This window comes from Tenrec ecaudatus, chromosome 16, assembly GCF_050624435.1.
Source record: "Tenrec ecaudatus isolate mTenEca1 chromosome 16, mTenEca1.hap1, whole genome shotgun sequence".
NCBI classification, from domain to species: domain Eukaryota; kingdom Metazoa; phylum Chordata; class Mammalia; order Afrosoricida; family Tenrecidae; genus Tenrec; species Tenrec ecaudatus.
In genome coordinates, this window is record NC_134545.1 from 58,414,798 (window position 1) to 58,441,692 (window position 26,895).

Consider the following 26,895-nt stretch of genomic DNA (forward strand, 5'->3'; position numbering starts at 1 on the left):
ACCATCAATCTCACAAGGAGAAGTGAAGTTACAGTCTGGATGAGTGGAGAAAGAGGCAAGTAAATAACAGGGAACAGCCTATCCGGGAATAAGGACCACTGTGCAGGCGGCTGCCTTCGAAGCAGGAGACAGACGAGGTGAAAGGCACAGAGAAGCTGGAGAAGGGCACACGGGAAAGGTGATGATTCCAAAGGGAAACACACTCCACCAAAGTAGAAATTTTGTCCAGGGCCGATTCCAAACATGGAGGGACACTTTCTATCCTTATTGCCCTTAATTATATTATATAATCAATTTTGTCAATGCATTATTTTCTATAATCTACCTTAAACTGTCAACCAATCTGTCTCTATAGCCATGTTAACAAAGGAAATAATTCATTTTTATTCCGTGCCTTCTGCATAAAGAAATACAGTTTACAAACACAATGTAGTGATTATTCATTTTTTTATAAAGTAAGACACCTTGGAATTAGTGCTTTTTAATTTGGTTGTGTATGAGAATCATCTGAGGATTAAGAAAGAAAACGAAACAACAGAGTTCCTAAGCCCTGCCATCACAATCTGCAGAGAGAAAAGAGCTGAGTACTGAGAAAGCATGTTACAGGGGTAATTTTGGTGTACAAGGGGCTTCGAAAATCTGTGAAAGAATTCCATTACCTTTTCATTCCATTTTCCCGTGAACTTTTTCAAGCCCCCATATATAAATGGGATTAAGAATATGCACAAAAACCTTTTTATTTGAAATGTGGTCTATAGACGGCCAGTACTGGTATCATTAGGGAGTCAGTTTGAAATGCAGAATCTCAGGTCCATTCCTGACCTCTGTGAATTATCTAACTTTGTCTACCAGATAGAAGTGATGCTATTCCCTCAGAGTAAATGTCAAAACCAGAACTTGGGGAAAAGATGAGTTCAGTTTTGTATGATAATTGTCCAACTTAAATATTTAAAGTATGTCGTTATTTTCATAACACAGTTTAGGCATATCATCCTTTTCTTAAATAACAAAAACCACACCACAAAATGGAAGGAGCAGAGGCACTGTACATGGCTGTCAGTGGAGCTTATAAAAGATGAATAACTACCCAGGAAAGCATCATCTCAACGACTCTTCTACCCCAGTGCGCCGTGAAAAATGTCCCTGCTGTCTACCTAGCAAAATAATCCACAACGATCTGGCAGTTCCCTAGAGCAGCGGTTCTCAGCCTGAGGGTCACAACCTCTTTGGGGGTCGAATGACCCTTTCACAGGGGTCACCCGATTCATAACAGTAGCAAAGTTACAGTGATGAAGTTGCAACGAAAATCATTTTATGGTTTGGGGTCACCACCACATGAGAACTGTATGAAAGTGTTGTGGCACTAGGCAGGTTGAGGACCACTGCTCTAGAGGCTCCTCTCCTTGCCAAGGAAAAAGCACCCAAGGAAAAAGGACTGTCTAACACTGACCTCCTCCTACAGAGAACGGCAAGAACCTTGGCGTCACTGGTAGGTTTGAACTGCTGAACCGATCTTTCAACTAGCATGTAACCTTGTGCCACCGTGGTGACTGGGAGGAAATTATATTCAAACTGGTTCTTCCCAGATCAGTCATAGTTGATGAAGCAACAGCAGGTTGCACTGGAATTGGTGAAATGTGAGCATCTCAAGCAGTAACTGAAACAAGGAAAATTATAGGGTTGATGTGCTGCTAGAGACTTGGTTTCCCTCTAAGAAAATCTCTTGACAGGAAGAGTCCAAAATAATGGTGGCCTGATCAAAGATGGCAGCAGACATCACCATTTTGTATGTGTGTCATTTTCTATAGTCCTGACAATAATCCCATCTCCTGTCTCAGGTTCCTGAAAGGGTTTATTATGCTTCTTCGGTGTCTTCCGTCCCAGGGTTTCAAATGGAAATTTCCCCCATTCTAGTTTAGCTTTGTTGGCCAGGACTGCACTGGTCTGAACAGATCAGACATCATGCAATGGCAAAATGTTGCTAATGTGCTCCAGTAACTTATTTTATACTCTGGTTAACAAGCATCTGTGGATTATACTAAAATGGTGCTAGATCTTCATTTAAAATCCACTTGTTGGAACCTTTTAGGAGTTACTGTAATATTCTAAAATGTAAATTATTCAATCTATTTCAGTGATGTTCCAAGACCTTTTAAAGAGATTTTACATCATAATTTCACGCTTGGAACTGTTATTTAACTGTTATAGTTACTCTGATAGATAAGAGATAAAATTTAAAATACTTATATGTGCCATATACTTTAATATACCCTTTATAGTTTTAAAAGACAATACTTTTTACATTTCCATTTTTAAACTATTACCTTTTTCATACACCTATATACTTTTATAAACCAACCTGAATATCAGCCAAGGCACCTAATTTTACCACAAAAACTACATTAAAAATGTGCTGAAAAACTTGGCTTCTACATGAGTATATACGGTACTTTAAAAATAGCACGAGGTTTTGGGAAAATATTTTATTTCTCTTACTTAGCTAAAAATCTTCAGAAACAGCTCTAGCTTTTATAATTTTAGGAGAACCTTTCAAAGTATAATGGCAATCTGGCTGGCAATCTGATTATTACAGCTGTAGTTGGTAAAGTAGTACATTTCCAAAATGATGTAAAGGAAAAATGATGTACGTATCTCAGCATTCCAAAGGTAGAAGCTGGTGTCCTATAATGGGGAAATTTTCACTGCATAAAGAAGGTAATCTCTAGGAGAAAAAAAATCAGGTATGTCTGATATCAGTTAAAAAGTTTACTTTTAATAATAAAATTTGAAGTGATTTAATATTTTCTTTGTGACTTATACTTAGAATTGCTTGCCTAAGCTCCTTTTTTGGAGGAGAGGGGAGTCTCCATTTTGTCCACACTTTTTCTATTCTCCCCTACAACTTAGCTACTTCAAGTGCTTATTTTATTACACTTATTCGGGGAACAACTCTTGGATATTAAATTCCCTTGATTTCCTCTCTCTGTATTTTATTAGCTTTTACATTCATATTAGCTTTTACATTGCTTTATTCACCCAAATTTTCTTCCTAACTTTTCCTACATCTTTACTTTTGGTTTTGATTTTCCTTGCTTTGTGAATTGAATGCTAAATTGGTTTTCCTCCTTCCTCTTCAAAATAAAGGCTTTTCCAAGCTATTAAATCCAATAAATTATGTTATGTATTACCTAATTTTTATTTGAATCCATCTGTTTCCGCTCTTTTAATTTTCTCTAATAGTTAATTATTATCTCTCCCTTTCAGAATGTACTGGGGATTTTCTTCAAGTAGTGCTGCTAGGGTTTCTAATCAGGGAAGAGAGAGCACAGCATTAAGGGAACAGTAGAATTACCTGTGAACAGTTCTCCCCACTCTGAGGATGGAGCCAGTTGAGTTTTTCAGTTACTGTAGTTTTTATGATTAGAAGCTATTCTATCATGAAGGATTAGGGTGGAGGTAGCTAGTCCTTCCTCTAGTTCGTTTCTTAGCAACATTTTTCTTTAATGGTAAAAATTGTTCATGTCACTAGTTTTAAAACATCTATTTCCATTGGCACTACAGTTAGTAAAGTTTTTCCTCGATATTAAAAAAAGTTTGAATTAGTCTCTTAAGTTTACATGCTGTTGTGAGATCTATGCACCCCATCCCTCTTTGTGTATGTGTTCTAAACATGTGCATTGGAAACTATAAAAGGAGAGGTCAGCTGAGGTTGGCTAGAGTGAAAATTATAGCAAATTTTCTAATTTCTTTCATAGAAGTCAAACCCTACAGCAAACACAATCCTACTGCCATTGAATTAATTCTGGCTCATAGAGACCCTATCTAGAGTTTCAAAGACTAAATTTAAAAAATCACCTTAATACGGGCTTATATAGCTCTTATCACAATCCAGACATACATCAATTATGTAAAGCACATTTGTACATTCATTGCCCTCATCATTCTCACAACATTTGCTCTCCACTTAAGCCCCTGGCATCAGCTCATTCCCCCCCACCCTCCCTTCCCACTTCCCCCTTCCTCATGAACCATTGATAATTTATAAATTATTATTTTGTCATATCTTGCTCTGTCCAACGTCTCCCTTCACCCACTTTTCTGTTGTCCATCCCCCAGGGAGGAGATCACATGTAGATCCTTATAATCGGTTCCCCCTTTCCAACCCACCCTCCCTCCACCCACCTGGTATCGGCACTCACCCACTAGTCCTGAAGGGATCATCCGCCCTGGATTCCCTGGGAACACTAAATTTTTATGGGAGCCAGCAGCCTCATTTTTCTCCCATAGAGTGGTCGTTGAAGTTAAAAAACCCACCCCATTGCAGTTAACAGTCCACTGCTTAATCCACAGTGCCACCAGGGTGCTTTCAAAGAGGTCACAGGCAACTCTAATTCATATTCTAAAACTGCAGAACCAAAGATGTTAAGCGCTCCCTTTAAATTCTCCAATTATACAATGCTATTCAAATCTCACACTTCTTTCCAAAAGTGGATGGGTTGTAATGACCCTAAGATGACCATGAAGTACTTGTTTTCAGAATGTAAGTCACTTGAGAATTCTGACAGTTCCTCATTGATTCAGCACTTAAGTTATGTACGGATACATCTAATTTACCTGAAGCAAATTTAAATAGACTTCATTCAATAAGCAAAATATGAAAGTAGGCAGGGAATATCATGGAAACCATCTTTCCACCACCTTTCCAAGCCACCAGAAAACAAACTCACTGCCATTGAATCGAGTCAATTATGACTCACAGTGACCCAATAAGAAAGGGTAGAACTACCCGTGGGTCTCTGAGATTAATTTTAAAAAATTTATTTAAAGATCATTTTATTGGGGGTTCTTACAACTCAACAATCCACACATCAATTGTATCAAGCATATCTGTACATATGTTGCCATCATTATTTTCTAGACATTCACTTTGAGTCCTTGGTATAAACTCCTTTTGCCCTCATTCTCCCCAACCCCACCCTAGTGACCCCTTGATAAATTATAAATTATTTTCATATCTTACACTGACTGCTGGCTCCCTTCCCTTGCAGTTTCTGTTGGTTCTCCCCCTGGAGGGGTGTGTGTGTGGTTATGTGTCGATCATTCCGATCGATTCCCCCTTATTCCTCCCTTACCTCTACCCTTCTGGTATTGCTCTTCCCATTCCTTTTCCTGGATTCTGTGTGTTGTGGAGGGCCTTTATGTCTTAACTGTACCTACGCATACCCCAGTCTAGCCCACAGTGAAAGGCAGAACTGGGGTCATGATAATGGGGGGTGAGGAAGCCCTAGGGAACCCGAGGAATATTGCATGTTTCATTGGTGCTTAACTGCACCCTGATTGACTCATCCCTTCCCTATGACACCTCTGTGAGGGGATGTCCCACTGTCTATAGATGGGCTTTGGGTCTCTGTCCTGACCCCGCTCTTTCCCAACAATATGTTTCTTTTTTGTTTTGGGCCTCCTGATGCCTGTTACCTCGTCCAGTGACACCTAATGATCACACAGGCTGGTGTGCTTCTTCCATGTGGCTTGTTGCTTCTCTGCTAGATGGCTGCTTATTTAACTTCAAGCCTTTAAGACTCCAGATGCTATAGTATATTTTGATAGCTATGCACCATCCACTTTCTTTACCACATTTGCTTGTGCACTCATTTTGGCTTCAGTGATTATGCTAGGAAGGTGAGCATCACAGAATGCAGGTTGTTAGAACAAAGCGTTCTTGCATTGAGGGAGGATATGAGCAGAGGGCCGAAGTCCATCCACTATCTCAATGTATTGCCATATAAATATATGTACATATGCCAATCCCTCTATTTTTATGAACTAATGTGTTTACATATGTATGCACCTATGCTTATACCTATATCCATAGCTTTAATTCCTAAACATTTCTTCTGTTTCCTTTCTCCTGCCCTTTCATGCTTGCCCTACTTCCACCTCTTAGTACTTCCTCTCAGCTATACTGCTGTTGCTTCAACACTCCCAGGATCTCTATGCGCTCCTTGTTGTTGATTTTAATTCCCTAGTTGTTCCCTTGTCTATGGTGTTGTTTTCTCACTGCTCTCTGCCCCCGACTCCTTCTCCCCCAGTTCCTCCAGGACCATCTGTCCCATTGCTTTCTCCTCAAGCTTGCTTTCCATGCCTATCTTATACAAGTAAGCAACCCAGCAACAACAGAGAACAAACAAAAAGGGTTACACAAAAGATTAAACAAACATACATAATTCCAGGTCTGTCCACTGACCTTTTTGACTGGTCCTGGGGGAATTCTGGGAGCTGCCCCTCCTAGCCTGAAGTCTATTTTAGTGACTCTTCAGGGCCTCTGTGGCTTTGCTTTGCTCCTGTTGCTGATCTGCCGTGTGTCCCCAGTATTATCCTCTGTCGCAGCATGATCCAGTGTGGGGACATCATGTCTGAGAATAATTCTTCAGGGGAGTAGAAAGTCTCATCTTTCTCCAGTGGAGCGGCTAGTGTTTTCAAATTACTGACCTCTCAGTTACCAGTCCAGTGCATAACCCACTATGCCACCATGGCTCCTTAGGCCAACACAATGGTGTGTTATGAACATCTTGGCCAGTGCTTTTATAAATATCAAAGATACCAGAAAAGAGACAAATACCAGAGTCATAAACTTGTGCTTTGAAGCCAATGGTCAGTTTCTAACTGTGATGATGAATCATGGTTACCTCCAATAATTTGAAATCACTGATGATCATAATAGATTTGGGCAAATGGTGAATTTCTTAGACAAGTGTAGTGTGACCAGCCCTAGGTTTGACAAACAACCCAAAGAACTAGAAAAGTGGAGGAACACCCTGCTCTGATCCCACCAGTTTGGTTTCACTGTATTAATGACCCCAGCTGACATCATAGACTACAAGGAAGCAAAATGGTCTGTATGTCTCCTAGTTCATTCCTTTTATGGTTTCTCTTTCCATTCAGTGTTTGATCTAATCTTCATTCTTTAGTTTGCTGCTCAGGGTCCTGCTGCGGTCATTTGTAGCTGTATCAGTTGGTTTCTTGCTTTTGCTGTAGGAGGATGGCATAGTGTGTCTGATTAAGTTGCTGTTTTGCCCTCTTTGAACTGTATTCATTTTACAGACAAGAAAATTGAGACACAGAAAGGACAAATAACTCAGAATTATAGCTAGTTATGAGTAAGGCTGGAGTGACAATCCAGGCAACCTGATTCCACGTGCTGTGTTCCTCATCTGTGTATTCTATTGCTTCTTTCAAACTTAATCTGAAGAATGCAAACATTGAATGGCTATCCACCCCAAACTGCAATGTATTGGGAATATTGGGAAACTGTAGAGAAAAATCGCAAGTACACACAGCATTAGGTAACTAATACACCCTCGGTCATAGTAGGAAGTCAAATGATGGTCATCTAAAAGAACACGCTGTGACTATCTACGTATGTTATTTATAATATGGAAGTAAATAATAGACGATTTAATCTATCGTTGTAACAAGAACCACGAAATATCACAAAGTGGTTTTAAGAGGATATAAATGTATTAGCTCACAGTTGTAGAAGCTAGTATTCAGAATTCAGGGTGTCAATAGACCCACATTTTCTAAAAAGACTATAGGGCAGTTCTCTTCTGGTCCTTTATGGTTTCAGGCAAGCCCAGGTATTCCTCGGCTTGTTACTGAAACCTAAATTCATCAACACATGGTCTTTTTCCTGTCTCTCTGTGTCTTATCTCCTTTTTTAAAAAAAGATATCATTCAGATTGGATTAGGATCCAGGCAGCTCCAGGATGACCTCATGTTAACATGACTGATAACATCTTCAAAGGCCCTATATCCAAACAAGTTTATGTTAAAAAATACTAATGGTTAGGACTTCAACATGATTTTTTGTGAATCTAATTCAATCCATAACAAACACGTAAAGATTAAGATGAAAGTCACTCTCTTTAAAAAGAAGCAATGGGTAGGGTTCAGAACTGTTTTTTATAATAAGAATTGGAATAACGATGCTATTTTTTACATTATAGTACAGCTTTGATAAAAATAAAACCAAAATTACAAGTACACAAAATAGGGGATGGGGAGAAAAGCACATGGTCCAACAAAACTAGATTCAGTAAAAATCACATCTTAATTAGTGGCTTACTCTTTATACCTTTGTATTTATTAAAAACAAAGGTAGAACTAATATACATTTGTAATTATTAAAACTTTTTAATCAAATGAATATTTTAAACCAAAAATATCAAAATGTGGCTGGTAAATACTTTAATAGTAACGAAAAATTATTTGATACAGTTCTCCCTTTCATCTCTCTAAAGCAATTTCAAATTTTACTAATCACCAGAAACTGTAGAACTAGCATGAAGTATGTGTTTGCTCATTTTCAAATCACCCAAGGATTTGGTTGCTTTAAAAACAAAGTCAGTGGATGCCACTTCTAGCCCCTTTAAAGGCCTACTCTCCTCGAGTTTTCTGTTTTTTTGTTCCTGCTCACAGTAAATTGTAGCACACAGTAAATGTCTGATTTAGAAATTCTGTTAGCTAATCTTCTTGCCACTTTCTTCAACATTCTTAGAATAAGAGCATTAGCTTCCTAGAAAAGCTATGGCAATTATACATGATTTGGAAGTAAGCACTCTGTTTTCAAGTCATAAGATGGTTAAGAACCTGAAAAAATGTTCGAAGCCATACTAAATCTTCCGTAAGTTTACATTTCAATTACTGCTAGACTGAAAGACTTTAAGTAGGCCATATCAGCCACACTACACAGGAAATTATATCCTAGGAAAGCTCTGTTTTAAAAATAGGCAGAGGAAGAAAGAAAGGTTGCCAAAATATACAGCACTTTCCATTTGTTTTGATTTGAACACAGCATCTGTTTTATCAGGTGCAATCTACTATTTGCAGGCTGAAGGGGAATGGTAGTAGTTAGAGTGGGAAGAAGTAAATTAACTGAAAATGTTTGCTTTCTGAAAATAATTTTGAAGTAGATATCAGTGGAATTTAAGTCATAATCAAATACCACAGAGTAACTGGGCTTTGGCATAAGATTCAGACCGAACAGTTTATTTACTAACTTTTACTCACTAACAGAATCAAAGAGGGAAAACAAACTTAAGCAATATAATTTAATATCTGAGACAGATTAAAAGCAAACTCTATATCCTTTTCTCATTCATTCATTCACTCAAAAAATTGCAGTGCAGCACAAAAGCGGAAGCTCTTCGACAGACAGATTGACATAGTGGCTGCAATATAAATTGCAGGCTGAAACACAAGAACAGTTTTGAGGCTGGCAGAAGACTGGGTGGTATTCTGTGCTGTTGGAACCCACTAACAGCCCCTAATAACAACACCATTCTAGATGTGAGCAAATAACAATGAACAAAGCAACAAAGTGAAGACAACAAATGAATATTCAAATAATAATATAATATTAGATACTATATAGGGCTATTAACAATATAATGGCAATTTTAAGGTAAATTTTACTAAGAAACTATCACTATAAAACCCCCCAAAATTGGGCAGAACTACCATATAGAAAAACTTTATGAGGTCAGAATACTGATAAAACTGTTAATTACAATCAGAAGTTAGACTGGATGGCAAAATTGGGTTGACACTCAGCCTCCTTTGAAAGGTCGGTACAAGAAAACGATGATCTATTATTATTATTTTGAGGTAAATTTAGGTAGGACTTACCTATAGGATTGCCAAGACTTAACAGAACTTTCTAAAACTTTTCATTTCTTGTTTAAACTCTTTATACACAGTTGATTTAGATACTAATGGGTACTGCCCTAGTCCTGGGTGAATTGCCTCATTGCTTCTCTTGGAAATGACCACATGGTTGTGACCCCCAAAAGCTGTGAAAGTGATTTCAATTCTTTGTGAAATTTGGATCCTGATTTCCCTTTTTACCTACCATGGTAGAAAAGGAGGAATAAAATGTTAGTAACAGGAGATCTGATCTCCTGTCTTTATAATCCATGAGACCTTGCATAAATTCATTAACTTCTGAGTTTGTAATATGCATGAATGTATGCATGCATACATTATAGGGTTGTAATACGGACCAATGAGATATTATTGTGATAGGCAGAATAATGGCCCTTTTCCACAATTGCACTTCTAACCTTGAGAACTTATAAATATGTTAGCTTATACAGTAAAGAGAAAATTGGATTTTAGATGAGATGAAGGTTGCTAATTAGCTAACTTTGAGATTGGGGTGGAAGGATGGGGGGATTATCCTGGCTTATCCAGGGAAGCCACAAGAAAGGCAGAAGAGAGAGAAACTGAGATGACTGTGTAAGTCCTCAGTCTGACCACTGTTGGCTTTGAAAATAAAGGAATGGAGTCAAGGAATACGGGGAGCATCTAGATAGAAGCTGGAAAAGACAAGGACACTGATTCTCCTCTAGAACCTGCCGAAGCATAGTCTTGTTTTAGACATTTGCCTTCTAGAGCTGGATGAAAGTAAACTTGTGTTGTATTGAAGACACTAAGTATGTGGTCCACCACTCACCTCTCAGTTTGTCACACTGAGCTTGCTGTGACGCTGGAAGCCACGCCCTCCATATTTCAAATACAAATAGCAGCAGGGTCACCGGAGGTGATCAGGTTTCAGTGGAACAGGAAGCAGCGGTCAAGAAATCAAATGATGCATTGCATTGGGCAAATCTGCTGCACAAAGCACTTAAAAAATGTTGAAAGGCAGAGGGGTCACGTTGAGTACTGAGGTGCACTTCACCCACGCTCTGGAACTTCCAATCACTTCATGCGCATGTGAAAGGCTGACAATGAAGAAGGAAGGTTACAGAAAAATTGATGCATTTTAATGATGGTGTTGGTGAGCAATGTTGAGGGTGTGATGGGCTGTCAGAAGAACAAACACGTCTGTGTTGGAAGCAGTACCGACAGAATGCCCTTTAGAAGCCAGGATGGTGAACTCTGTCTCATATGCTTTGGACATGTCACCAGGAAAGACCAATTCTTGGAAAAGGACATCATACTTGGTAAAGTAAGCCAGTAAAACTGAGGAAGACCCTCGATGGGATGGATCAACACGGTGGCGGCAACAATGGGGTCAAACATAACAACAATTGTGAGAATTGTGCAGGACCAGGCAGTGTTTCATTCTATTGTACACAGGTTTGCTTTGAGTTGGGAGTCAATTCAGGGTACAGGTATGTGGTCATTGGTTACAGAAACAAAAAGAAATTAATATAATCCACATAAATATATTTTGAAAATGATAGGGAAGTACATAAATACAAGTTGTCATTACTATTCCAAGATGACATCTCAGTTTTGTCTAATAGTTTGATGGCAAATAACTTTATTACTGGGAGGATTTCAGAGTTGTGTCATATTTCCTTGTGAAAAACAGATGCTTTCCCCTTCCTGTTTGCCTTTAGCTCTATTTGTATTTGTGGTAGAGTTAATAGTCATGTAATTATCAACCCAGCTCCAGTCACGTGCTTCTTTGTGTCTCTAGTTCGGCTTTTCTCATTCATTACTCCACACCAAAAATAAATAAATAAATAAATAAATGGCAAACAGATTTTGGGAGATGGAAAAATATTTTAAGTAAAATACATACACAAAGACACATATCCTGGTTTTCTAGAATGCTTGGGTGCGATATATCACTCTATACTTCAATTGTACAGTCAATTTGATTCTGAGAAAGATCTCATTCAACATAGTATCATAAACTAAGCACACTGACATTGGGTTGATTCTGACTCGTAACAATCCTGTACAAGGTTTCCAAGACTGTAAATCTTGAAGAGGCCAGTCACCCTCATTTTTTCCTGCAGTTGTGTGTTTGAAACCTACCTACCTCACAGTGCCATCAAGTTTACTAAATATCCCATTTGTTAAGCAGTAGCCAGTGGTATATTCCCCAGGTCATATTATCATGGTGTTTGAAAATGTGTTAGTTTATCTTTCAAAAGAGAATTCTAAGTAAATTAAAATATTACGCAGTAAGGTGTTATCTATGGACAGGTGCAACGTTGTGAAGTGTTACTATTCTGCTGTAAGTATGTCTACTGAATAAGCAATTCAAAAAGCTGGGTTGTATTTTATATATATGTATACATATTCTCCATTCCATTTATCTAGTAAATAATTTTCATTTTCTTAAAAAATATTGGTATATGACTTATTGGCATTTAAAGAAACTGGGAATTAAAGAAATTTCTTTCCTTATGTCTCTTAAGAATCACTTTTAGAGATGATAACTAAAGACTACATAATGCGGGGCACTACTGTGAAACAATGCTCGAAGTGTTTATCACCGTGTAATTTTAAATGTGTCTATTTAAAATGAAACAAAAAGTCAAGCTCCTGGCCAGAGTAGATATTAACTCATAGCAGCCTAGAGTAGGATTGTCCGTTAGGGTTTCTTTTATCTTTAGGGTTTCTAAGGAGCAGGTAGTCTCATCTTTTTCCTGTGGAGTGTTTGAACTGCTGACATTGTGGTAAATAGTCCAATGCTTACCCCTCTGCACCATTCCTTACATCTCTGTAGGGCAACTATAAAATCACTTTAAAACTACTACTCGGAGCCCTGGTGGTGCTGTCAATAGGTGCGGGGCTGCCCATCTTAAAGGTCCACTCCTCTGAGAAAGATGAGGTGCCTGCTCCTGTAAAGATTTACAGCCTCTGAATCACTGAGTCCTAATCAATTTGATAGCAGGGGGTTTGGGGGTGATAGGATTTAATGTGTTTCCATTGCTTATGACTACTTGACCAATCCTAGACAGAAGTTGCTTTAGATTGAAGTGTGTCCTCCCAGAAAAGATTTGCTGAAGCCCTACCCGTGTACTTGCGAATGAAAACATGTTTAGCAAGAGGGCTGGGCTTTATAACCTGAGTGGGATGAATGCTCTGGGCTAGAGAAGCTGAATGGGACAAGGAGAGACCTGCCTCTTGAGCAGGGCTGGTTGTTGTTGTTGGGTGCTGTCAAGTTGCTTGCAACCCATAGTGACCCCACACACAACAGAATTCAACACAGCCCAGTCCTGTGCCACCCTCACAATTATTCTTGTTTGAGCCCATTGCTGCAGCCCTGCGCCAGTCCGTCTCCTCAACGTTTTTCCGCTTTTTCTGAGCCCATGTTTACCAAGTATGATGCCCGTTTCCAGGGTCTCTCCTGAGAACATATCCAAAGTAAGAGAGAGGAAGTCTTGCTTCTCAGGGGCATTCTGGCTGCATTTCTCCCAAGGCAGATTTGCTGGTTCTTTAGTCAGTCCATGGCACTTTCAATATTCTTCTTTAGCACTGCAGTTCAAACGCACTGATTCTTTTTTCGCTCTTCAATCAGGCGATTGAAAATACCATGGCATGGGTCAGGGGCATCCTAGTCCCCAAAGAAATGAGTGGTGACCTTCTTCCTGTCAAGGGTCACTTGGATATTTATAACATAGTTTGCAGGCCATACAAAATTATCATCTTAAAGATATCATATTTGGTCAAACTTTTAATTTTTAAAAAACATTCTAATTATTATTTTTTAATTTTTAATTTTTTTTCATTCTAATTATTTTTAAAAAGACTTTAGAGTTTATTAATCCTTTGGTGAAAAATCTACGTAACCAGTGCTGATCAAGTCACTGTAGAATCTTTATTCTTTCTTTTTGCCAGCATCAACGTTGGCCTTTGTAGTATGCCTGAATTCTGCTCTTGCGTCCCTTGCATTGTTTTCTTCTCATATGGGCCATGTCTTGCAAGTCTCTGTTTAGGTTCATTTTCCTTTGCATAATCCAAAGACTAGTAATCCATGCTGAAGCCAGTCGTCTTGTAACCACCCAAATGGGTTCTAAAAACAAATACAAAAGTGGTACCTGGTGTGGTCTTGTACATTTTGGCTCGTGGTTCATGAATTTCTGTCTTAGGCACTGCTGCTTTCCCAGGACGAAGGACATCAGTGACCATTTACTTTTACTGAACTCGTTGGCTGGTCGTGAAGTTCCTGGTCCGGATAGTTACTGTGTCATTCACGGTGGCGGAAGATGCTCAGGCAGCCAGAGGAGAAGGAGGTCAAACTTTTAATTAGCTCATCCCCAATGTTATGGCTGCAACTGCTTCTCGTTCATGATGCAAATGATGATAGATGGCATTGATGATGTCATGCACCTCATATGCCCAGAAGGCCAAGTGCTCCCCACCCTTGCCCTATAGCCAACACAGAGAACGCAGTCTTGCTGAACAGCTGAACATGGACCTGTAGCCTCAAAACTGTGTAACAATAAATGTTTGCTCACGAAGGTTACCAATGGGTGTTATATTTATTATATCAGCACTAGGAAATTAAGACAAAGGAACAGAAACTTTCAAAACTCCACAGGTAACTTCTTTTTCTGTCAGGCAGAAGATGTATTCTACCATTCTAATTGATCTGCATAAATTTCACTTCAAAATTAGTTTAATATAATAAAAGACTATGAAAATTCCAAAGGGGCTTGTTTTAAAAGGTGTCAAGTTTCCACAGGGAAGGGGGAAATAACAAAAAGGTAACAAATAATCTTTGATCATTTGATGAGATTACCACCCAAGATTTATTTTTTTTCTTCCAAGATTTTCTTTTAATTTATTTACTTCCCCCCCACACAAGATTTCTTAAGCACAATGGCTATATGTCTAAAACAGGTTCTCAAGTAAACTTTTGTACATATTTGTTCATAATACACTACTCATACTAGCAAAAAATGCAAATAACTCAAATAATCATCAATCAATGAAAATGTGGTATACAAAGAGGCTTCAAAAAATTCGTGGAAAATTTACATTGCCTTTTAACTCCAGTTTTCCATTACTTTTTGAAGGACCTTTGTAGCTGAGCCTGGTGGAGTAGCACTGAGGGGCTAACTACAAGGTCGGGGGATCGAACCAACCAGCCACTCGGCAGGTAGAAGATGAAGCTTTCTACTCCTGTAAAAGTCGGCCTTGAAAATCCACAGGAGCAGTTCTACACTGCCCTACAAGGTCGCTAAGAGTCAGATTTGAGTGGATGTCAGTGAAGTTTAGTGGAAGAAAATACCTGAACTTTTATCAGGAATTTAAAAGTTTCATGTGGAGCAAGTGTAAATGATTTGGATGAAGAATTTATTGCGGAAATCCTTTCACACTGAAGGCACGTTTACATAACATTAAAGGGCAAGCAGGCAATGTTTGTAAGTCATTTGTAACACAGGGACTGACTGACTGCCTCATACAATGGGGTATTAGTCATAAAATGGGATGAAGAGTGATATTTGCTACTGTATCTCAATCTCAAGAACATGACAATAAGTAAAAGAAGCCAGGTGCAAAGGTCACACATAATATGATTCCATTCATGTGAAATATTCAGCACAGGTAAATACAAGATGGTAGCTGAAACATATTGTGACTGTACTAAATGCCAAGGAATTGTTCACTTTAAAATGGTTGATTTTATGTAAAGCAAATGTCACATAGGGGTGGGGAAGAGCCCATGCTACGCATGTGGTTACCTCAGACCAATTACCTCTGCTGACCCATCTACCAGTGTGGTACGATTTTACTATTATCTCAAAATTCATTCCATCACACAGAGTAAACTATACCACGCATCATAAAGAAAGCCATTTATATTAAACAGTATGGAGAAAATTGGGAATGAAGTGAACTGATAGAAATGAGGGGGGGAGGCATTAAGGAAAAACAAATCCACCAAAACCCTGGGGAATAGGGAAGAAGAAATAGAGGGGGAGAAGAAAAAAACTGTGAGACATAAAAAAGAAATCATTATAAATACAGCTTGATTCATGGAGGTAAAAAAGATCGCACCTGTCAGTAGTGATAAGGTGTCTGCATATTTGAGGCCATATTTTCTTGTGGAACAATAAAAAGGTTTTGGGCCCAGAGATATATACTCTCAGTGTACCAATAAATTTATAAAGTTAACAACAAACAAGCACAACACAATTCCTCAAACCAACCCCTGAATATTCAGGAATTTATAGACTACATTAAATCTATCTCTAATTATTCAGCTTGAGAACCACACATTTATTTAAATGCCAATGGCAGTGACCCATTTTTATAAGACCACTTAGGAGTTGCCATCAAAATTAGTTGATTTAGTTTTTTTTAAGACTGATTTTATTACTACTTAAACCATTATTTTATGTCAGAACATTACATTTATTTCTAAAAAAAAATGGTGGTTTTTCTAACTTCATGTCATTGTACAGTTAGCCTGAATTAAGCATCCATAAAACTATACTTACATATTCTTTCACATTTTTTGCTTTCACAGCTTTGTATGAATAATATGCAGGATAAAGCATTCCAAACACCAACCTAAAAGTAAAAAATATGAGAATAGGCATCAAACACAACAATGATTTTAACAACTCATGAAAATTTCATCCTATACAACAGCTGAAAGTTCATGGGAAACACATGACAATGCAAATTTGTGGGCTTGACTCAAAATTCAACCTCTCATTGCGACCCTATCAAACAGGGTAGAACTACACATGTGGGTTTCTGAGACTGTAACTCTTTACAGGAGTAGAAAGTCTCATCTTTCTTCCGAAGAGCACCTGGTGGAATAGAACTGCTGACCCATTCATAACCACTATGCCAACAGGGTTCCTATAAACTATACCCACTCATAAAATCAAAGTTAAAAATACGCTTTACAAAAAAGGTAATTATAATGTTTCAATATCATATGAATAAAGAATTCTATTTTGAATATATTTGAAACCTTTATTCCTCCAAATCTCTCTCTCTCTCTCTCTCTCTCACACACACACACACACACACACACACACACACACACACACACACACACACAGTTCCTTGAAGAAAATCACCAGAAATAAAATTATAATGTCTCAATCCCACCAGTCAGAGGTGATCACAGAGAGCATTTTAATGTATATTGTACTTTTATCTGTGTGCATAAGAACCCTAAAGACACACATCTGTGGTAAGGAAAATGCTGTCCTTCGTTGCCATCGATTTAAGCAGCACTGGTTTCTAAGTGCGACGCCATGGCTACGGGGTGGTAGTTTATACATTTGTGATAACACACGAAGATAACTCTTCAAAGGTCTTATAAAGTGGCTCTAAATCATTAAAATAATTAATTTAACAAGATGTTTTAAGATTGTTTCACCAAATTTCAGAACTAAGAGATATATACACATGAAATGAAAGGATACTCACCGAACTGCATAATTGAGTATAGACTTTATAATTGACATTTTCAAGGGGCCTCAAATATTATTCTACGGTTTTAGTGCTAATGTCTGCACTGTACTCCATACTGAGATTCCTATTGTTTACATAAACAATCCCATATTCATAGGCTCAGGTTAATTTCTGAGGTTTTCCTATTCACAACACTTCCAAAAATACATTTTTTTTGGTGTGTGCACTGATGGTCACTCCCTGGCTTTAAGGTTGCTACTTTAAAGGACAAGGTTAGGGTTTTTAACCTATGATCAAAATGTCCTCCAGAGAAATTGCTTCCATTTAAATTTCTACACAGTGGATATCACCATTAATATTAAATAGCAATAACCCTAAAGGAGAGGCTTTGCCAGATATATAGGAGAAAAACAATAACCTCACAACTGTTTTACTCTGCGTCTCTGAATGCCAGTAAGCTTAATATATTTTTCAAGTATTTACTAATCTTTTGCTGCATGGAGTGTAGGATGTCTTTTTGTCTGTTTTTTTTTTTACTTTTATTTATTTATTTTTTATTTTAACAATTTATTGGGGCTCATACAATTCTTTTCACAGTTCATACATATACATACATCAATTGTACAAAGCACACCTGCACAGTCTTTGCCCCAATCATTTTTTTCTCTTTTCTTCTTTTACATTTTATTAGGGACTCATACAACTCTTACCACAATCCATACATATACATACATCAATTGTATAAAGCACATCCATACATTCCCTGCCCCAATCATTCTCAAGGCATTTGCTCTCCACTTAAGCCCCTTGCATCAGGTCCTCTTTTTTTCCTCCCCTCCCTCCCCATTCCCCCCTCCCTCATATGCCCTTGGTAATTTATACATCGTTATTTTGTCATATCTTGCCCTATCCGGAGTCTCCCTTCCCCTCTTCTCTGCTGTCCCTCTCCCAGGGAAGAGGTCACATGTGGATCCTTGTAATCAGTTCCCCCTTTCCAACCCACTCACCCTCCACTCTCCCAGCATCGTCCCTCACACCCTTGGTCCTGAAGGTATCATCCACCCTGGATTCCCTGTACCTCCAACCCTCATATGCACCAGTGTACAGCCTCTGTCCTATCCAGCCCTGCAAGGTAGAATTCGGATCATGGTAGTTGGGGGGAGGAAGCATCCAGGATCTGGGGGAAAGCTGTGTTCTTCATCGATACTACCTCACACCCTAATTAACCCATCTCCTCTCCTAAACCCCTCTATGAGATGATCTCCATTGGTCGACACTTGGGCCTTGGGTCTCCACTCTGCACTTCCCCCTTCATTTAATATGATATATATATATATACATATATACACATACATATATACATATACACATACATACACACACTTATATCTTTTTTTTTTTTTTTTGCATGATGCCTTATACCTGGTCCCTTGGGCACCTCGTGATCGCACTGGCCGGTGTGCTTCTTCCATGTGGGCTTATTTGCTTCTGAGCTTGATGGCCGCTTGTTCACCTTCAAGCCTTTAAGACCCCAGACACTATCTCTTTTGACAGCCGGGCACCATCAGCTTTCTTCACCACATTTGCTTATGCACCCATTTGTCTTCAGCGATCCTATCATGGAGGTGTGCAGTCAATGATATGATTTTTTGTTCTTTGATGCCTGGTAACTGATCCCTTTGGGACCACTCGATCACACAGGCTGGTATGTTCTTCCATGTGGACTTTGTTGCTTCTGGGCTAGATGGCCGCTTGTTTATCTTCAAGCCTTTAAGACCCCAGTCACTATCTCTTTTGATAGCCGGGCACCATCAGCTTTCTTCACCACATTTACTTGTTCACCCACTTTGGCTCCAGCCGTTGTGTCGGGAGAGTGAGCATCATAGAGTTCCAATTTAATAAAAGAAGGTATTCATGCATTGAGGGAGTGTTTGAGTAGAGGCCCAAGGTCCTTCCACAACCTTAATACTTGACCTATAAATATAGACACATAGATCTATTTCCCCATCCTCCTATATATATTTGCATGTACATGTCTTTGTCTAGACCTCCATGAATGCCCTTTGACTCCTAGCTCTTTCCTCCATCTCCCTTGACTTTCCTCCTGCCCTACTACCATGCTTCATCGCCACCTGGGCTAGAGTATACCTCTTCTCTAAGCAACCTTACCCTTGATCATTTCCCACCAGGCCTGCCACTCCCCCTTCTCTACCATTTGTGGTCCCATGTTTTTCCCTTGTCCCTGGGTTTGTTAACACCACTTCCTTACCACCCCCTACCCCCCCACCCCAAGTCCCCCCAGAACTGTCGGTCCCGTTGTTTTTCCTCCAGATAGTTCATCCAACCTGTCCTATTCAGACAGACCTGTGGAGTCACTAACATGTACGAAAACTAGACAGAGGAAAACAAAGCAACAGTATACAACCAGACAACAAAACAACAAAAACAAACCACTGACAAAGAACAGAACAAAACAGTTCACAAGAGAAAAGCTTGTAGTTAGTTCAGGGATCGTTTGCTGGCCCTTAGGAGTGTTTTCCAGTCCAGTCTGTTGGGGCACCACGCCCTGGCCCCAAAGTCCACTTTCAGCATTCCCTGGGGACCTTGCCACTCCATTCCCTTGCTGTTCCGCTGCACTCCCCCAGTGATTTGCCTCGGTGTGGTGGGATCAGGTCAGGTGAAATTCCCACACTGTGTCTCCGGTGCAGTCACCTGTATCGCCCTTAGTCACTGAGGGGCTTTTTGTCTGTTTTTAAAAATAAGCATGTTATTTGAAAATAGTTTTACAGAGAATCTGCAATGATAGTACTCATATTTATCATATACTTCACATCGTTTCCCCTTTTCCGTCAGTGTGTGCCAGCTTACATTAATGTGGTGCACACGTCACAATTAGTGAATCAACAAGGAGCTATGATGGTGCAGTGCAGTGGTCTGTGGGTGCTAACTGAAAGGTTGGAGTTTTGAAACCAGAGGGAGAAAGCTGTAACAGTCTGATCCCATCAAATTTTATATCCTCGGAAAACCTATTCTACAGTTCCACTTTGTCCTACAAGGTTGCCAAATGTCAGAATCAACTAACTTGACGGCAACGGGTTTGGATTAAATGAGCCAATGATACACTGTTCATGAACTAAAGTCCAGCTTTGGTTCATATATTTTATAGGCTAACCCTCGATTGAAATTTGATGTTTTCTTCATGATTAAACTGGGGTTATGAGTTTCGGGAGGAAGAGCTCAGAAATAAAGTACCACTCTTATCCCATTATAGAGAAGGGGTGCAGGCTGGAAACATGACTTATGTCAACCTCGATCACCAGGCCTGAAGTGGTGCTTCTCCTCCCCTTTCACGCTGCATTGGCTGAAAGCAAGTCACGAGGGGCAACCCAGTCTAAAGAGCAGTTTTGATCTAGCTCCTGGAAGACCGTATCTACGCAAATTATTTGACTCTGTCTCCCAGATTTGTCTATTCTTTCCCAGTTAAATATTTAACCAATCATTTGTATCAGTCTGAACTTGGGGTTTTTACTTTACAATTTGGTAATAAACCCATACTACTTAATATTGTTGTCCAAAGCTTTGGTCACTGGGAGATCTTTCAGTTAGTTCCTGAATTCCTTTGGCATACTCTGGGAAATTTGGGAGTACTCTTTCATTTTCAGACACTGCAAAATGCTCCAGGCTTATCTTGTATCTGAGGGACCTAAAAGAAGACCATCATAAAAATGGAATTAAATGATGATGAAATTTTTCTAAGAACTTTTTAAAAGTTCCCTCATATTTCCTAGCCAGTCCTAGAACTGATCATTTCACTAAGCTACACTAGTCTTTTTCCTGGAGAAGGATATCAGAATCCAAGACCTGGGTGCTGTGTGCTATTTGCTACTGGAGTATTGGTGATCCTACCTGGACTCATTGCCAGTGATGATGGCTCTTCATCGGTTTTCAAGGCTGTACATCTTTCCTGGAAAGAGTCTGCCATGTCTTCGTCTCACGGAAAGCTGGTGGGCTTTCCTTTAAGGTCGCAGTTGAGCGCTTAGCCACTGTGCCACCAGGCTCTTGTTGAATATAGGTCCTGCGTGTTAACTATTTTTTTTTTAAGTTATGGCTACTGTTTGATTTTGTTCCTGAATTTTGCTGGCATGTTTATACTGCATATTTGTGAATTTTTATATTTTGTTTTTATTTATATTAAATAAGCCTTCCTAGCTGTGAGTGCAAGTAAATTATCTATCAATCTATCTACAGAAGCACAATTTCCATATCTGCCAGGTGTTCATCCTCCTTGTAGGCACTAGGCATGTATCATCCCATATTAAGAGCACAGTAATATTTTATATATTCACAGTAGCTGTTTTAATCTATCTAATGTTTTTATTTAGAATTTAAATATAATCACATATTATCTTCAACACTCTCATACAATTTGGTAGCAAAGACTTAAATTCAACCTGAGTATTCATTTCTACCCCTGGGTGTATCTTTAACTCATACTATACCCATGCAATGTATAACCAACTCCTGTTGGTTCTTCCTTGGTGAGAATACATGCAGCCATCTCCCTCTTTTGATTTTGAACCTGTAACCAATGATACATTTGGGCTCATGCCATCTCATCTGACTTGCTGAATTGCTTCCCAACACATTCCTCAGACTCTGCTGTAAGACTGATTTTCTTAATATACCTGTAACATCCTTTCCTTTAAGACTCCAATAGCTGGCCTTCTCACCTCCATGCCAGCCAGCCCCTGTAGGGGCTCATCAGAACATTTTTTGAAAACCACTCCCTTACAGATGCTATCCAATTGAACATGGTTGCATCAACATACCTCTGATATTTCTACTTCTGGCCAAGCAGGCCTCCCTCATTCCCCATCTTTATTTCTCCCCCTTCTCCCCCATTTTTTCTTTTCTACCTTTTTATTCCCCTTGTCTAATTAAAACATGTCTTTCTTCAAGATCTACCTCTCCTATATAGATTTTTAAATTACTTTCAATTTGACTTTTAGTAGACTTTGACAGGATTAGTTACTTTTAATTTAGCATATTCATTTTAAATTGTTTAAGATATTTTTGATGTATATAACTGACTTCCAGAAAGGGCTCAGTGCTAGTTGATATTATGCATACAATGCTTTGTCTTTTTTCTCAAACTTTTTATTGAACAGAATTAGTCAAGCAAATAAATGCTATGCACTTAACAAACTAGCACTCTTGCAAGCATAGAAAACAATATGTATATTTCATTTGGAAAGATTAAATGCCTCAATGAATAGTGGAACAATTTTTTAGGGACCTCCCTTATAGCATTATACTTTATTCCTGTCCCAATGTGAATATTACTTAGTAATTTATTACGAACATCTGTAATACTTTTTAGATTTTCTTGGTTTACTTTATTTAACATTAGTGTCTCCTATAGAAATTTGCAACGTGGGAGGTCAGGCATAGGGCCAAATCATGAGCACAGTGTATAAAACCAAATAAAGTTTATCTTAGAAGGCCACCTACAAGATAAACTCATGGTTTATAAAGGGACTATACTTGCTACAAATAAAACTCACCTATAAATCTGAATATTGTTTCAGCTACACAGGCAAGAAAAAATCCTTACTCTACTTTTCCTTAGTCTTATTTCTAAACCAGAAAAAGAGAAACTGCCAATTATTTAGGACTCCCCTCTCCCCAAATAAGGTGAAGTTGCCTATTGAAATGTAGAAATGTTGGTTATTTTGAATCGCTTATGCTGTTCACAAACAGGAAAAAACATCACTTATGGGAAAGCAATAATGGAGATGAACCTGGCATTCTTTTCATATATGAATACATAAGATAGCTATGCTCTGGACAGATGTTCAATCACAATCCATCCTCCCCACAATTTCTTGAGTGAATTCTACATTCACTCAACATGAAGTAGCATGTTGGGATACCAGTGTAATTGAAGAATAACATTTATCCACATAATTTTATAGAAGGTAAATCAGAATTTATTTTTGTTTGAGATCATAACTAATTTAAGAATTTTAATTAGTTAAGAATTTTAATTAGCTAAGAATTTTTAAGACATACAGAAAAAAATAAAGTAGAAAATAAGTCCTTGATATTTCATTATTAACTATCATCTTCTTGTTAATGCTTTTTTCAAACTTTTAAATGTTTTTATTTTAAATTTACTCAGCTTTTCATCAGTTTGATATAACCTCATTTGACATTCCTTGAAACATTTTAGATCACACATACACAAAAAGTTAATTTATATTTAAACAGGTTACACAGCTCTAATACAAGATTTATATTTTAAATCTGCTATTCTTATACAAAGTTATACAAATGAAAATATATACATATATAGAACAGTAATGACACAAGTAATCTCATCGTTCCTATCACTCCATTATCTGTCAGTCCAAAACCAAAAATCCAACTTTTTGCTAACAAATCAATTCTGACTCACAGTGACCCTTGTAATGTGTTAACTTGAGTGTTATCATGATTCTGGAGGCTATGCCACCAGTATTTCCAATATTACCAGAGTTACCCCATGGTAGACAGTTTTCAATGAAGACAGGTTATCAAGACAGGCTTGGTGATCTACTTTTGAGAATTAGTCAATGAAGCTATGGAATATTATTTGATAGAGTGCTGAAAGATCAACCCCTGGGTTGAAATAGTGGTTGCAACAATAGACTTGTGACTACCAAAAATAATTAAGATGTCATTCAAAAAAACTCCAAAAAACCAAACTCACTGCCAAGGAGTCAATTCTGATTCAGAGCAACCCAATACAGCAGTGGTTCTCAATGTGTGGGTCCCAACCCCTTTGGCAGTGAACGACCCTTTCACAGGGGTCACCTGCTTTATAACACTAGCAAAATTAGTTATGGAGTAGCAACAAAAATAATTTTATGGTTGGGGGGTAACCACGACATGAGGAACTGTATTAAAGTGTCAGGGCATTAGGAAGGTTGAGAACCACTGCTATAGAGCAAGTACAAATTGTTCTAGTGGGTTTCCAAGACTTTCGGTATTCATGGCAATAGAAAGTCTCATCTTTCTCCCACAGAGCAGCTGGTGGTTTCAAGCTGTTGACCTTGAGGTTGTACCAAAACATGAAGCTATTTTTTTTCTCTACATATTTTTCATCTAGGTTTACATACTTCAGCAGTGTTTCTGTTTCTCTAAACCCTTTCTGGAGGAAATTTACACTCTTCAAGTTACACCACATCAAAACCCTGATTTTACTATCCTGTGGATTTCAAATAGTATTCCTTTGAAATATTGAATCTTGGAAACAAAAAGAAGCCTGAGAGGGGCAAGATCAGGGCTTTAAATTGGGTGGGATAAAGTTTCTCAATGAAATTCTTGTCTGACAATCTTTACCCTCAAAGAAAGAATGGATATATTGTTGCTATGGATAAATCCTTGCTGCAACTTTTCTGTGATCAGAGATCCTAAAGATGTCACAGGACGGGGTATGGGTGTTATTATGGTGCATACCTATCACCTTGTTTAAGAACTTATTAGCCATGTTCTACTCTTAACATTTTGGCATTACCTTTTTCTAATTCAGAAAAATATAAACGGTTAAGCTCTGCACCCACAATGTTTGGTCTGGCAACATCTACCAGTATACAGGTCCATGCGGTAGGAAGGAAGGGCTTGCCTGGAAGAACCCAGGAGTCAGGGGTTAGCACTGAGTTTGCTGCATGACACCAGCAACTGAAGTGACACCCCTACATCCACAGGTCCTCTGAGACAGGCTGCAGCCTTCCATCCAGGTTGGTGCCTGAAAGGAGACACTGGGCTGCACCACTCCACTCCAATGGATTCGGGTCAGGCTCCCTGTTGACGCTGAGAGAGCAATGTGCCCCACAGTCAGCCAAGCGGAGGTGCAGGTTTGTAAACCCAAGGCGCACAGCACCAATGGGGAGCTAAAGCAGCTTACACAGGGGCTACACTTTGATGTATGTATATAAAATAGATGCAAGCATACATGAGGATTTTAAGTTTATAGAAAAATTCCATTTTCCCCTCTCATCTATTATTTATATTTCTAAACCCTCTCATACATTATCTGTACAATGGTGTCTACACGTCATTGAAATCACACAATGCCCTATTTCACAGAATGTATCATGGATGTTAAGTGATGAATACAGGTATTTAAAAACACAATTTAGAGCTTAGAGCACACAGAAATTTCTATTTCTACCTTGCCTTTTTTACTTAATGATACATTATGAACATTTTCTTATACCTTGAAATATTTTTAAGAGCATCTTTTAAGAAGTACATGGTATATTATTCTTTCATATACATAATAATCATTAAAATTCTTTCCCATGCATTTGTTAGTCTGTGATAAACAACCTTTGTATGGTTAAAATAAAGGCAATTACCTACAGAACATTTTTATACTAGGAATAATGCTAAACATTTTATGCTTATCATTTCATTCCCAAAATAATATCAAGTGCTATTTTTACTCCTACTTTAGATGCAAAGGCTGAGGTTTAAAGAAGTTAAAAAAATTTAAGTTTTCTTAACTGCCAATATGAAATTTAGATACATTTATTTGCTAAGTTTTTATAAAACAACATAAGCGTGAGTAGACAATCTATCCTGGAATCCATACCTTTAGTAACTTTTTCCTAAAGATATTCCCCTAGAAATAGAACAACTAGGCTAAGGGGTCTGAACTTTTGCAGTCTTTGAGATGGGAGCCGGGTCACATCGTGGTTACACACTGAGCTGTGGCCAACAGCACGGTCAGCACTTGGAAGCACCAGCGGCTTCACTGGAGAAAAATGGGCCTAGAAGAGTTTGTCTCAGTTCTAGTCTGCCCTTCAGGGTCGTGATGAGTTGGCATTGACTTAATACAGTGAGTTTGGTTTTTGATAAATGAGAAGAAGTAAAAGAGTATTGCTATGAGGTTTCCCGTTCATACATGCAAATGTTTATCCCAAACAAAATGTGTTAACCATGTCTCTGGGTTCAGTGGACAACCACAGGTAAGTTCTCTGAATAATACATTTGCCTTAGTCCCCTTAAGATGCATTCCAAAACAAAACAAAAGTCCAATCAAAACAGTGACTTCTGAAGGGATCTGCTGGGACAGTTCAACCCAAGGCAGAAAAGTCAGTTTAAAAAAAATTAGTGAATTTTTTAAAAAGAGGAGGGGGAGTGGGGAGGGAGGGGGAAGAAGAGGAGGTGATATCAAGCAAATGTTTTGAGAATGATGATGGCAACAAATGTACAGATGTGTTTGACACAATGGATGGATGGATGGATTGTGATAAGAGTTGTATGAGGCCCCCAAAAATGATTTCATACATTTAAAAAAAAAGGATCCCAAAGTGTAATCTTGATAGATGGACATAAAAGACAATCATGGAAGCTTATTGCAGAGATGCTTTAAGCAAACTGAAAATGGCATTGGTGAGAAAAAGTCTCAGAAAGTTACACCAAGGAATTATGTCCCATAACAACAATATATCCATTCATTCTTTGAGAGTAGTAAAGATCATCATACAAGAATTTCATTGAGAAACCTTATCCCACCCACCCGAAAGCCCTGTTCTCGCCCCTTTCAGACTTCTTTTTGTTTCCAAGACTCCACATTTCAAAGGAACACGATTTGAAACCCATAAGCATAGAAATATCAGGGTTTTGATATGGAGTAAATCGAAGAGTGTAACATTTCTCCAG

At 38.5% G+C, this 26,895-nt stretch overlaps 1 protein-coding gene across 2 annotated transcripts in view; it reads right to left on the bottom strand.

The window, feature by feature from the left end:
• REEP3 (receptor accessory protein 3) overlaps positions 1-26,895 on the bottom strand; it is a 109,056-nt gene that overhangs the window by 37,629 nt on the left and 44,532 nt on the right. Inside the window, exons 1-2 of one of the 2 annotated variants that reach the window (XM_075534267.1) lie at positions 16,251-16,322; positions 10,514-10,781 (exon numbers count right to left, since the gene is read on the bottom strand). Coding sequence is in view for 1 of the 2 variants with exons in the window: in XM_075534266.1 (XP_075390381.1) it covers positions 16,251-16,323 (73 nt within the window). In the remaining variant the exon portion in view is untranslated. Of the gene's footprint in view, positions 1-10,513; positions 10,782-16,250; positions 16,324-26,895 lie in introns of those variants that run through there. The other variant, XM_075534266.1, reaches the window with a different exon arrangement.